This window comes from Vipera berus (assembly GCF_964194415.1).
Source record: "Vipera berus genome assembly, chromosome: 3".
NCBI classification, from domain to species: Eukaryota; Metazoa; Chordata; class Lepidosauria; order Squamata; family Viperidae; genus Vipera; species Vipera berus.
In genome coordinates, this window is record NC_138204.1 from 157,194,745 (window position 1) to 157,208,639 (window position 13,895).

Sequence of the window (13,895 nt, forward strand, 5' to 3'; positions counted from 1 at the left end):
CTGGTACTGTGCAATAAGCCCAAATGCTCTGCTATATTTAAAATAGAAGCATAAGATTAAACTAGATAACTAGTCCAATTTAATCTTATGCTCCTATTTTAAATATAGAGATCAGGATTGTTGGGTAGTATTTCTGGAAATATAAGAGGAAAAATGAAATCTGTAAGAAATGGTTCAGAAACCAAGAAGCAATGGATCAAAGCCATCCACAGATTAAATGAGAAGGAAAAGCAGAGCTAATATGCTAATACAACACAGAATATAAAATGTGGTAATAGAAAGATATGAAGTATAGTACTGTATACAGAATTCATCTTATAACTTCTGTAACATCTGTTTTATTTTTCTGAAAGGTGCTTGACCCAAAATATAGTTGACACAGAATGGTGGAAAGCCTTTAAAGGATTTTTTTTTGCTGCTGCTGCTGCTGCTGCTGCTAAATATTATTAAGGTTGCATGATTTTTAAAAAAATAACATATTTACCCATCCTATCCTTGATATGTGATTTGATAAACAGAGTTAATATCCAGTATTTTTAAGAAAAAGAAGGGAAGGGAAGGGAAGGGAAGGGAAGGGAATCGCTCACAACTGAACAAGTTGTTTTAAGGGATAATCATGGTTTCCCATAAACATTTCTTTACAAGGTAATTACCATATGAATACTTGAAAGAAAAGAAAAGAGGGCATAATAAGAATCAGAGCAATTTTAATGCTACCCCATTGTGATTTTTCTACATAGTATGATATGCAAGCAATGCAAGTAACTTATTCTTCTTCTCCCAAAGAAGATAAGAGACCTCTCAGGAGGTCGAATAGAAAGCAAACTGGTCCTCTAGGCATAAGGAGATGCTCTGAATTAAACCACCATGTTGGTTTTGGGGTCAGACTTCATGGGGGCCTAACCCTAACCCAGATGATTTTCCCATTTGCAATGGGGTTTTCCTATGCAATGTGCACAGGTATCTCAGTGGGCCAACCATAAAGCAAACTGATCCCCTAGGCATAAGACGCTCAAAGTTGAACTGTCACATCGGTTTTAAGGGGAGACCTCACGGGGATCAATTTATAAGGCTAACCCCAGATGACTTTTCCATTTCTAATGGGGTTTTCCCCATGCAATATGATTAGGACATTTCGGGAAATCAGATGGAAAGCAAAGTGGTATAAGGAGGAGCTCTGAGTTGAACTGCCATGTTGGTTTTAAGGCCAGACCTCACAGGGGTCCAACCCTAACCCTAACCCCAGATGACTTTTCCAAATGTTACATTGACAATTCAGTTTGTCTGGACTTGAAATCTATCTTTGCTTCTTTAAATTTTAATAGAAGAACTGGCTGAAATTTATAAAATCATAAACCATATAAAGGCCAGCATATGAAATAGCAACTCTAATAGAGGTCCAGAAATTGTAGAGAGCAAGAATAAATAAGATGCAACAATTATTTCTGTGTTAAGACTATATACAAAGCTGTGCCAAAGATATTACTATTTTTAATATATTATTGTAGATAACTAACTTGGATCTCTGGTATATTTTTTCTAATACACAAAATTAGAAGAAGAATGAAGCTTTTTCACTGATTTCTATTCTAAATTTTATCCTAGCAAAAATGAAGATGGAACACACACAAGATATATATCTCTTCCTTCTCAAGTCTATGTAGGCTGTGCAACAGTAACCAAATAAGAAAAGTTATTAACTCTTTAATAAGTTTAACAGATTAACTCTTTCCTATTTAACTCTCACTTACGCATACCAACTTTGGAGTTCTCAGTCAGAAATTGTCATAGACGACAATGGTTTTCTATAGCCCCGTCTGGCATTCAATACCAACATATAAAAAAGTCTGAGTGTACAGTGTACCCAGATTTCTATTTCATATAGTTACCTACTACCTTACTGCTCTTTAAAATACTGTAAGTATCAATCATTGATCCAAATGGAAGTAGTTTTAAGCAAGATGAGAACAAGCTTTTGGCGGAAGATTTGTTCATATTTTTGTTCAAAAAGTTATTCTAATGTTATTTTCAACTTAGTCATTATTTTATATGACCATTAAATATTTATATACCATTCTGCCTGAAAATAAATAAATTTAAGAGTATTTGTAAATAAGAAATTATTACCTGTACTTTAGTGAACAATTGGAAGATAAAGATTAACAATGATATATTGGTTATAATGATATACAGTAACTAGTACATATTTTAATGTGTTCTTTAATGAAGGCATAAGTAAAGTCAACATGTCCTCTGCTAAACCACAGGAAGAAGTACATTTGTTGGCATATAAAATAATCTGAAATTGACTTAGTTTAAAAAGAACATCTTCAATTTTGGTTTTGTTCTAACTACTCTCTCATGCATAGAACAACTTATTACAATATGGTTTTTCACTTTAAAAGATATAAGTACTTACAAAATAAATAGAAATTATGGATTCTCCAGTAAAATCATCTACCATGACAAAGCTACTCTCAGTATCACTGAAAATACACAATGAATCCTTCTGCATTTGATATCAGAGGTATTGTACCAGGCATTGTTAATTAGAATATAATACATTATAAATGCATAATATTGTATTTCAGAACATGTAAGTATATTAAAAATGCATGCTACATACCCTTAGGTTTGTAGGCTATATTCTTTACATATGACGTATTTTTAGAAAGGTACATTTGTAAAATCAATGCAGTTTGTAAATCTGACTTTATAAATTTCTAACGTATAAAAAAGCCGTTTTCTTTTTCCTATTTTTGCTTTGGCTATTTCACAAAATAGAACAAAGCAAAACAAATCGCCAAGCAGATGGCAGCTTACATAATGCAGCCTCTGTAGCATTAGTAGCTCTTTATTAAAGGTGTATCAGTGACTTAAAATAAGTCAATGTTCTACTTTTTGTGAAAAATTGGTTGTTAAAATTTCATTGTACTGTACAAAATATATTCCCAAGAACTGAATCTGACTTTTATTTAAAGTCAGTTCATTTCTAAGGTTCCAAATTGTTTTTATTCCTAGTAACAAAGACTCTAAGAGAAAGAGAATTAGTTCTAAGAAATCACATAGTTTACTATTGAGTTGAACATGGGATAATGAGGCCATGAAGGCAAATTTTTGAAAAAGAGGACATAAGCAATTTCCTTTCTTGTCACCTTTCTATCTCCATCTCACCCAACATGGTAGATTTAAAACAACTTCATGTTTAGATCAGCAAAAACATTTTGGAATTAACATTTCCACTCATGGAAGAAGTGACCTCTAATATCTGTTAAGGACAAGCTGTGTTTCAATATCAATTGGAAAGATAGTAAACCCATAGCCCCTCAATTCCTCTCCTAATTAAGACAAGGATATCAATTCCTGGCTATGAATCACGCAGAATATTTTCAGTAGTTCCATGGGGAGGATGAAATGCTGGGAACAACAACATTACAGCAAATAAACCAAACCCGTATTGTTAAAGTGACAGGCAGGTGCTTCAGTTTAAAATATTTAATGGACAATGGGCCTGTTAATTCTTTGGGGACTTTCTTTTTTAGTGTCATGGCTGCAACTCAAACATTTTTTTTCCAAAACCGCACCTGATCTGAAAAGGCAATGCAGATCAACAGTCCCTCCACAGAGAATTCTAACAGACTTCACAGCATCTGCGAAATAAGCAGCATTAGCACCTCCGTGATACATATAAAAGTCTTCTAAACAAGGCTCCCCACACAAAACTGGACAAAGTCCTTTCTTAACGTTGTTAAATTCTGTGCCAGTGAGGATGTCATTACAATATACATTATTTGTCAGTTTGTATGAAATCCTCTGACTAATCAGATCTTCTGCCAATTCTATATTGTCACTATCAATCTCTGTACCTGTAGTCACACCAAGGACATCTGTAGGGTTTTTCCCCAGTATGTACACGTTTGTGTCGTGTCAGATGGGACTGGGTTGTGGAGGCAAAGTTACATTCATCACATTTAAATGGCTTCTCTCCTGAAAGAAAATAAAAGTGATTCATATTTAGAAGTAGAAAAAGCAAGGCTATTCTTTTTTTTCTGTTTAACGATGATCTAACAAGAGTGAGAAAAGGAAGTTTTAAAAAAATATACAACTTAAATGCAAATTATTTTACTTACTTTATTGTGTGTATTACATACATTAACTGTTTTTCTCTGGCTTAAATGATTCTATTATCACTGTGGCTTGTCATTTCCATAAAACCACTAGTTGTGTTAAACTGTATGTATTTAGCAGCCATACAAATCATCTACTATGAATTAATTTGCATAAATGCTATTCTATTGGATGTTTATCTGCTTTTAGAAAACAATATGGTGGAGATCAATCTTTGTTACAACTTGAAGCATAGTAACAGATTTTTTATGAATAACTTAACATTCACTAGTACCATTTATGTGGTTATAGGTGTATGCTAATAGACGGTGCCTAAACCATAAAGTAGATTCACAGTAACAGTTACTTTTTAAAAAATGTGATGCTATATTTTGAACCTTATCCCCAGGTAGGTCTCCACATATGAATGTGAATGTCTTTTCCTATTTTCAGATCTTAAGCCAACATAATTTCAAAAGACAGGACTGAGTTAGTTTTCAGACTGAACAGATGTTCAACAATTTATCACACAATAATACATGTGGATAACTAGAAGCATTTGACTGGAAAGAGACTGGAAGAACAAAATAATGGCAGTAGCTCAATCAGAAAAAGAGAAAATAAGAATAAGCACTGTATTAGCCCCAAATAATCTACTCATTCCTCTGAATCAAAGACAGCTTTGAGAGCAGTTCTGCTAGTATACCTTTTACAACAGCTTAATATAAAATTTCCTTTATAGCAAAGTAGCTCTGCCAAATTTATGCATATATTAAACAACCTAATTTGCACATTTACAAATAATTTGCACATAGCCTTAATATGATAATCTGTGTTGAAGGTCCTGGGTGAAAGTAACAGGAGAAATAACATGTGTCACTTTCAAAAATTCACTTTCATGATTTCTTAGAGGGGTGTGTGTGTGTGTGTGTGTGTGTGTGTGTGTGTTCGTGGGCGAATGGATGACTGCAATAGTGTTTCATGAGAAATTATTATGTTCTGGAACAAAAAAATATACCCTACTTTCAAATATGTATTGATGGTGACTATACTCTGGTAAATATCAATTCAGTGGCCATATTCTCATGAAATGATAAACCAGATTTTTTTTTATACTAGTGATAATGTGCAAGCTCATGTTGTTCCAATTGCTCTCAATAGCTGTTGCAAAGGGCACAGCTAACAAACCTAGAATAGGACAGAATTGGAAGGAATCATCAGGGATTTGAAAGTAGACTATACTTTTTGTAACTCTGATAGAGAGAAAAAAGGCTTTCCTTTTGTGCCCATCAAGTGTATAAGGTGTGCATGATCAATACATGATATGAGAGAGAGAGAGAGAGAGAGAGAGAGAGAGAGAGAGAGAGAGAGAGAGAGAGAGAGAGAAATGCTTGTACTTTTTTTCCTATGATTCTACTTTATGGATTCCACTTATTTATTTATTTATTTATTTATTTACTTTATTACATTTATATACCACCCTTTCCCGGAGGACTCAGGGCGGTTTACAGGGTAATTAAAAACCAAAAATACAAAAGTTAAATACTTGATAAAAAGCTTCCACAAAAGAGACCTAAAACAAGATGGAGCAACGACATCAGCAAGTATTGCAAGTCCAACTGGCAAATGAAAACTCAAGACCATATTGATTGGAAACATGCAGAAGAGGCCTTGGTTCTGCTGTGGATAGACAATGGTGATGATGGTGGTGACGATAATGATGATGACGACAACTTTTTTTTTAACCTGCAGATTATTTTTTTCAGTATGTTCTAATGTTACTACTCATTTTGTTTTATTCTGCTGGTATTATTGCTTTCAAGGCCCACTGATTCCATTTTTTTTATTTTTTAAAAAACATTTTAAAAAGTTAACAAACAAATAAAGCAATATACAAGCCTTTATAGTTTTTGCTTCTGAATGGGGCAAATTGCATCTGAAATCCAGATCGTCATACATAGTTCCCTGATCTGTGTACACAGAGGTTTCACTCAAGATGGTGTTCCTGCTCTATTTAATGAAGAGAGGAAATGTATGCATGAAAAGAGATGCAAATGAAAAATATCTTGAGCAGAAACTATAGAGGACCACAAGAAGGATCCACTGAGATTAATCTGAAACAAATGAAAGTCTTCTTCCAACAATACAGGAAGAATGAAGAACAAACTGACAATTTTTTTGAGAGAGAGAATGGTCAGTATTCAGGAAAGTTGGTGAGATAGCTTACTTCCAATAAAACCTACCATTGAAAATCTCATGTAATTAGATTTTGAACATTCCTACAAATACTGGCTTTGTTAGAAGTTAATAACAATTCTCTTCAAACATCACATTCTCTCCTAATAAGCATTTAATGAAAAAGCACAAAGCATACTGGGTTAGTTATACTTTATATGGAATATTTTTCTTTTTTTGCACTGGGCTGGGGGGTGAAAGAACAAGGCTACATATTACATTAAATTCAGTGCCAAGTAATGTAACTGCACATTAAAAGTCAAAGTGCAGTTCACATGAGAAATAGAAACGCAAAGTGAGCCACTCATCTGGATAAAATACATATATTATTAAATTTTCTCTCTTTATTACGTTGACCTATAAATTCCTAGATGTGCAAGACTGAAATGAGCAAATGGAACTGATCACACAAACAGGATCGGTGTAGGTCACATAAGCCACTGACTTCAAAAATTCATGAGACACTTTGAACAAAGGCACAAACTGTTGGAAGCTATTTCTGTAGCTTCATAGTAACTGCCTCAGAATTGCGATGTGTATGAAGCTTGGCTTTCATATTCATCAAGTTCTCCATACCTCATGAAAGTTGATATACATGTGTGCACATACGTGCGCTCTCTTACTCCCTCTCTCTTGCACACACACACACACTCACACAATTTTACATTTCTGTTAGCTATGTAGATCACCACCTATCTATTTTTATACACGCTTTTTACTACCTTCCTCCCAACCCTATTAAGCAACAGCAGTGAAATTAAAAAATAAAATAAAATTTTGCTTAAAATATAAGGGAATTTGAACATAAGAAGCCAAGGGATCACAAGCAGCGGTATTTGTTTTTAATACAGTTAGGCCAAAATGATGAAATATTCATCGTAATTTCACAATTTATGCTCTGCCTTTCATACTTGTATTGTGACTTCTCATGTATGTACACAAGAACAGGAAATTGTGTTTCAATGTGTGCTTCATTTTCACCTACCCCTTGCTTACCTTACCTTTCCCTGTTGCCCAACTCATTGTAACTACCTGTGATAACAAGAGGAGTCTACCTAACCCCAAGTCCAGAACCTGGTTCATTATTTATAATTAAAAGATCAAAAGCACTGTCAGCAATATGTTAATGTAGCTAGCAATGGTATTTAGGTTGATTAAGGATAACATAAAAGGCCAAATGTCTCTAGGAAAAAAGATGGACCAGGTGAAGGAATGGCCCAAATGAGTAGCAACAGTCAGAAAAAGGGGATGTTTTACCTGCACTGATCCCAATACAATATCTGAGGAAAAGAACTATGAAGACTGTTCAGTTGAACCCTTGAATCTTCTTCAGTAGCACATTCTTCTTAGTAGGTAGATGTAAATAATGCTGTAACACATTACTTGACTGGCTTATTACATATGACAACTAACCAATCATCTACAACATATATTTTGCAAGATGTATTTATAACTCTTCTCCAGCCAGCCAGCCAAACAATAACTGTGAGAGGGACCTTGGAATCCTAGTGGATGATCGCTTGAATATGAACTAGTGGCCAAAAAAAGCTAATACAATCCTGAGTTGAATAAACAGAAGAGGCATAGAATCAAGACCACATGAAGTATTTGTACCGCTTTATAAAACCCTAGTAAGACCACACCTGGAATATTGGAACCAATTTTGGTCACCATACTACAAAAAAGATGTTGAAACTTTGGAAAAAGTTCAGAGAAGAGCAACTAAGATGATCAAAAGCCTGGACACTAAAACATATGAAGAACAGCTGCAGGATTTGGGTTTGGCTAGTCTAAAGTAAAGAAGAAATAGGGGTGACATGGTAGCGATATTCCAATATTTGAGGGGCTGCCGCAAAGAAGAGGGGGGTCAAATTATTCTCCAAAGCACCAAAGGGCAGGATAAGAAACAATGGTTGAAAACTAATCAAAGAGAGAAGCAATCTGGAATTAAGGAGAAACTTCCTAACAATGAGGACAATTAACCAGTGGAACATCTTGCCTTCAGAAATCGTGGGTGCCCCATCACTGGTGGTTTTTAAGAAAAAAACAGACAGTCACTTATCTGAAATGGTATAGTTTCTCCTGCTTGAGCTAGAAAACTTGGACTAGAAAACCTCCAAGGTCCCTTCCAGCTTTATTCTATTCTATTCCGTTTCCTAAAAGTGTTAAAACCATGGGGATAATTACATAACCAAACACTCAGGGACATAAGCACAATTCAAGTCAAGAACAATATACCATAGTAACCAGCAGATCTCACCTAACTATGTGGCTAATGCCAGGAGTAACTGCCAAATTTGTAACCCCTTACAAAAGGCAAACAGAGTCCGAGGCATCCTAATTTCTGGGAAAATATTTTTCCATAAGGCAGGTGCCATTACTGAGAAAAAATGGCTATAACCTCCAACAAGATGACATTGTTTAATGGAAGGAATCTGGGGCATATCCTCTCTGCTGTAATTGGTAGGACAAGCTGATACAATAGGACGTAGGTGAATCTTACTTTTATATAAGTAAACTATAAATAATGAATGGCACAATAATAACATGAATGAAATTATCCATGCTATAATATGTGCATATTTCACTTTAAAAACACAGTGGCAGTGACGGTCAACATTCAGGGAGACTATTTGTTAACTAAGTTTGTTTCAAAATACAGAAATTATTAAAACTTAACGGATAATCATTTTCAGTTTGCAAAGTTAAAGCCTATTTAATCATCTGGTTCAACCCAGAAAAGTTATGTTAAAAAGAATATAACTTGGGAGGACAATTTATCGATAGGGATGGCCCGTGTCATCTAAGCATCAATCTTGAATAATGCTTTATTTATTTTCTACATATAGATACCAGGTGAGGAAAGAAATGCCTACCAGAAATGATCCCCAACATATCTGTACACCTCATAAGCCATAAAACAGTATTGTGACTGACAATCAGATATATGTTATGAGTCTTCGTAAACCTATTTGTGAAGGCACTAATGGGAAGGATGTGTAGCCCTTTGCAGACCCACATGGTGGGAAAGATTTTAGTTTTAAGGGTTTGAAATTGCATTGCCTGATGTATATTGTTTAGCTTCTATCTTCTACTGTACTAAAATTACTGCCAAAAAAGGAGAATATGCAAGAATTACATATGCAATTTCAATCTGCCTGAATATCTGTTTGCTAGAATCTGTATTTGCTGTTCATGCCTTTAATGATACATGGATCTCTTTCTATCATGAGTGGAAATAATAAAGTTTTTGCACAAAAATTACACTGGACAGGACCTGGAAACAGTAATGATGTTAAGGAGAATGGGGGTAAGGTCTGAGTATGGTTTTTTAAAAATGTTTTGGTTTGGGAGGGAATAATTTAAAAATGTGCATTAAACAACTGTGGTCTATCCTAAAACCTGGTGGAGTGGGGGATGTAGCCCTCTGACCCTGTAAAAAGAATGTGCAACATATGTTTTTATTAAAAAAGCAATCACACAAAACGACCAATTTGGATACAGATTTTGCTTCAAGTGAACTGCCTGAGTAAAATCTATACCCAAACTACATTGTGTAAGACAACAATCCTAACTAGATCAGCAAAGGGCAGGGAGTCCTCTTTGGGATCAGGCCTGAAAGAAAATCCCAAATCTTCAGAAATCCATTCTTCGAAGTCTACTCTTATAAATAGTTACAAGGACCCATTGCAGAAGAAAAATATACAAAGCATGAAAAATGAAAGAATTGGAGAGATAGTAGTAAAGCACAAAGTCAGTCCTCCCCCATTGTCAAGCATCTGTCAGACAAGGAAAGCACTCTGGTGGATATCAATTCACCCGATGCCTGGAAGATGAGGGGAGTGGGGAGGCTTATTAAGCTGGCCAAGATTCCTAAACTGCATGTGAAGATCGGCTGTCTTGCCCTTGAATCAAGGGTCTGTGACAGGTGATAAAAGTAAATCTTGAACCAGGAGATGTTTTGTGTCAAGCCCCTAGACAGTTTGTATTGCAGCAGGGAATTATTTAAGCCATTTAGACCACTTTTGATACCTATCCCCTTCAAGCCTGTCTATAATTTGCTTGGGTACTCTGTGTACAAGGACAGCTATGTCAAAGAACACAAAACACAAAATGGTGTTCTGAAGCAAGGTGCAACAAACAAAAGAAAAAGGTGGGGGGAGAGCCATGGCATCAGCCTGAGTACACTGAATCCAGTGGAAGGTACATTGTACTGCTTTTGGGGAAGAAGGCAGGAGGAATAGGTAATTTTTCTGTGAAAAAACCATCTTTGATTGTTTGTGCCACAGAGGCGGATAAATGCCAAAAAGACAGATCCTTCTGTCTGCAAGATACTGTCCTATATAGTACAGAGTTAATAGCAAAGTAATAACAAGCCTCTGGTTGTGACATAAAACATAAACCTAGGCCAGCTGGATGTAGACTCCATGATCTATAACTTGTAAATGCCTGCATTCAGATACTCTGCCAGGGTGGGATAAACAAATAAATGCCAACTTGAATTAACGATTCACTCTATAAAATCAACTATTTTAATTAGAAGGAAAGAAATATTTCCATATTTAGGCATAATAATGTCTCAATGGATACATAGAGAATATAAGGTCTTCTATGGCAGGGGTCCCCAAAACCTGGTCAGTGGACTGGCACCGGGCCGCAGCATGCCAGAAACCGGGCTGCGCAAACAAGCAAAGGCCCATCCGCTGGATGCAGGCAACATTCAAACCACACCCCCTCTGGTCCAAGGAAAACCCTCTCTTCACGGAACTAGTCCTTGGTTGCCCAAAAGGTTGGAGGCCACTGCTCTATAGAACATGAACTGAGACAGCATGAATTGCATCCATGCATTTCCCTTCAGTTCCATGGACAATGGCTGATTTCACATACTATGTAACACGAAAACATAGTTTATTTTTGGTTTGGTATCTTGTGCAAAGTAAACCATTGTGGTTTGTAAAGCACTATTGACTAAGCTAAACCACTTAGCATGTGGTGGGAACCAAGTCAATTGTGGTTTACTTAGCAAATAATGGGATAGTATCAGAAGTGAATCCAATCATTCATTGTGTGGTCACAGATAAGTCAGCTTCAAGTCACCTTGTAAAATGGGCATGTAGAACTACCTCACAAGTTTGCCATGGAATTTAATTTAAAGTTCTACAAAACAATATGCGATTGTGACTACGATGAACACAATTAGCAGACAGAGATGAAGGCAGAAAAAGTATTCAAATAAAAGGCTAACCTTGTTGAAAAGCTTGGCTGCTCAAAATTCAGACTAAAACAGAATGCTGTAAAAGTGAGCAAATACGACTATCATTATGAATAATATATTCTTTAATCTGATACAATGAGAAGAATATATGTACATTAGAACAGAATTAAGGTCATTGCTGCACTGAGGGAAGAATCATTTGAGACACTTGTCTAGTTTATTCTGTGTATCATCCACTGGGGCATTCATCCAATCGACAGACTTCTTTTAACTGAGTGTACATACAGGGTAATAGCCACAAGCATGATTTCTACTCATGGTAGGTATCTATGAGACACACAACATTTTGTTATATGGTATACAAGCCATTTTACTTCTGTACAGAAATTACAATATGTGGAAAAACTGCAGGCTGTAAAACATCTAGAATCTCACTTAACCATTCTTTTCCCAGTCTTACAATTATTGGAAAAGTTCCCAAACTGGAAAAATTGGATTTTAATAACAATGGCATTTCCAGCTTGCAAATTGAAAAACAAAATTGTACAAATGATATAAGTTTCAGAAAGAGTTTAATATATACCTCATTCGTTGTGTCTTCCAATAGTTTCAAAAGGCTTACCCATAATTTGAACAACTGAGGTTAATAATACAAGGGCTTTTTGTCAATCCAGCTAACTGAAAAACTTTATCACATTTCACAGCCTGCCAAGAAACTGACCTTTATCTGCCAGTACATACATTTTTTAACATTTTATAGCTGAAGTCCATATAAAAGCAGTTATCTCTGTCAGCCAATGATAATCTAGAAAGCCTCTTAAGAACTGCCACTTTTAATTTCACAATAGAGATGGCACAAAGAACATCACAATTTACACATGCAAATTTTATTAAATTATACTAATTATGCATGGGCAAGCAATGCAAATTAGACATGGAGCTCCAATACATATATTCCTATTTCTCTACACTATAGAGGAATGTATAAAGATGGCTCCCTATTGTTAACATTTTGATACATGGTAGGAGTGAACACTGATTCAGACATGCATGTCCATTAATGGATTACAGCAATGACTGTGCAAGAGAAGTACATGATAACCATAGCACCACCGAAAGAATATTCAAGTCATCTTAAACACAACATTAATCAAAGGGCTAAATTCAAATATTCATGCCTATACTCAAGTGCTGTGAACAAGATCTGAGTTGACAAACCAGGCTGCCGCTACACTTAGTAGCTATCTAAATAGTGTGCTTAAAGAAGGAAAATACTGCATTCATACATATATTATAATTCCTTGAAGTGAACAAATGCAAGGACTCCATTACTGAGCAAACAAATGAGTGTACGTAAAAAGCCATATACATATACATGCATATACACAAAATCTAACTCAGAGGTCCCCAACCTTTTTGGCACCAGGGACCGGTTTCATGGAAGACAATTTTTCCATGGATTTGGGGGGGGGGAGAGTTTTCAGGATGATTCAAGTGCATTACATTTATTGTAAATTTTCTAAATAAACAAACAAATAAATAATGCACTTTATTTCTATTACTGTATTAGATTAGACCACCTGTAAGAAAGTGGGAAGGAAAAGAGACAATCCTAAACTCAGCCTTCCAGCAAAACAAATCAAAGACCCAAAACGGTGAGGAAGTGATGAAAAAAACCATTCAAAAAAGAGAAACAGAGAGGGGAAAAAACATGAGAGAGAGAGAGAGAGAGAGAGAGAGAGAGAGAGAGAGAGAGAGAGAGAGAGAGAGAGAGAGAGAGAGAGAGAGAACGAGAACAGAACTCAGCACTGAGCAAGTGCAGCAGCCTTGGAAAAGGTGCAAATGAGAGAGGGATTCTCTTGGAGACACAGTACTTAAGGGGAAATGTAGATTCTCCCCTCCCCCATTGTAAGCCAGGTAGTAGCCTGCTTGGCTTGGAGACTTGCAGAGCTTCATGAAGAAAGGAGGAAAACACACACACACAGACACAATTGCACCAAATTAAACCTCGAAAAGCAGGCAGGATGTTGCCAAAACACAAAGCACCTGGAGCATCAGAAATAAAAGTGCAGTGGAGGTCTTAGAAAAGGTGCAGACGAGAGAAAGAATCCCTTGGAGACACAGTGCTTAAGGTGAAAGGTAGCTTCTCCTGCCTCTATTTGCACTCTGAGAAAGACACCCTCACACACACATACTCTGGGGAGGGGGTCCCCCTCTGAGGCTTTGGGGGAACTCCCGGTTACAAGCTGAGCTGGCGCACGTTTGTCTTGCAAATTTGGAGAATTGCACGAAGGGAGCAGGAGCCCAGATGGGATGCCGGGAGGGGGAGAGGAGGAAA

The 13,895-nt window shown here is 36.1% G+C and overlaps 1 protein-coding gene across 1 annotated transcript in view; it reads right to left on the minus strand.

Moving 5' to 3' along the window:
- The window catches only part of ZNF407 (zinc finger protein 407), a 377,998-nt gene that overhangs the window by 130,517 nt on the left and 233,586 nt on the right, over positions 1-13,895 (minus strand). The window contains exon 6 of the mRNA XM_081322718.1: positions 3,867-3,987. Coding sequence (XP_081178844.1) covers positions 3,867-3,987 — 121 coding nt within the window. The remainder of the gene's footprint in view (positions 1-3,866; positions 3,988-13,895) is intronic.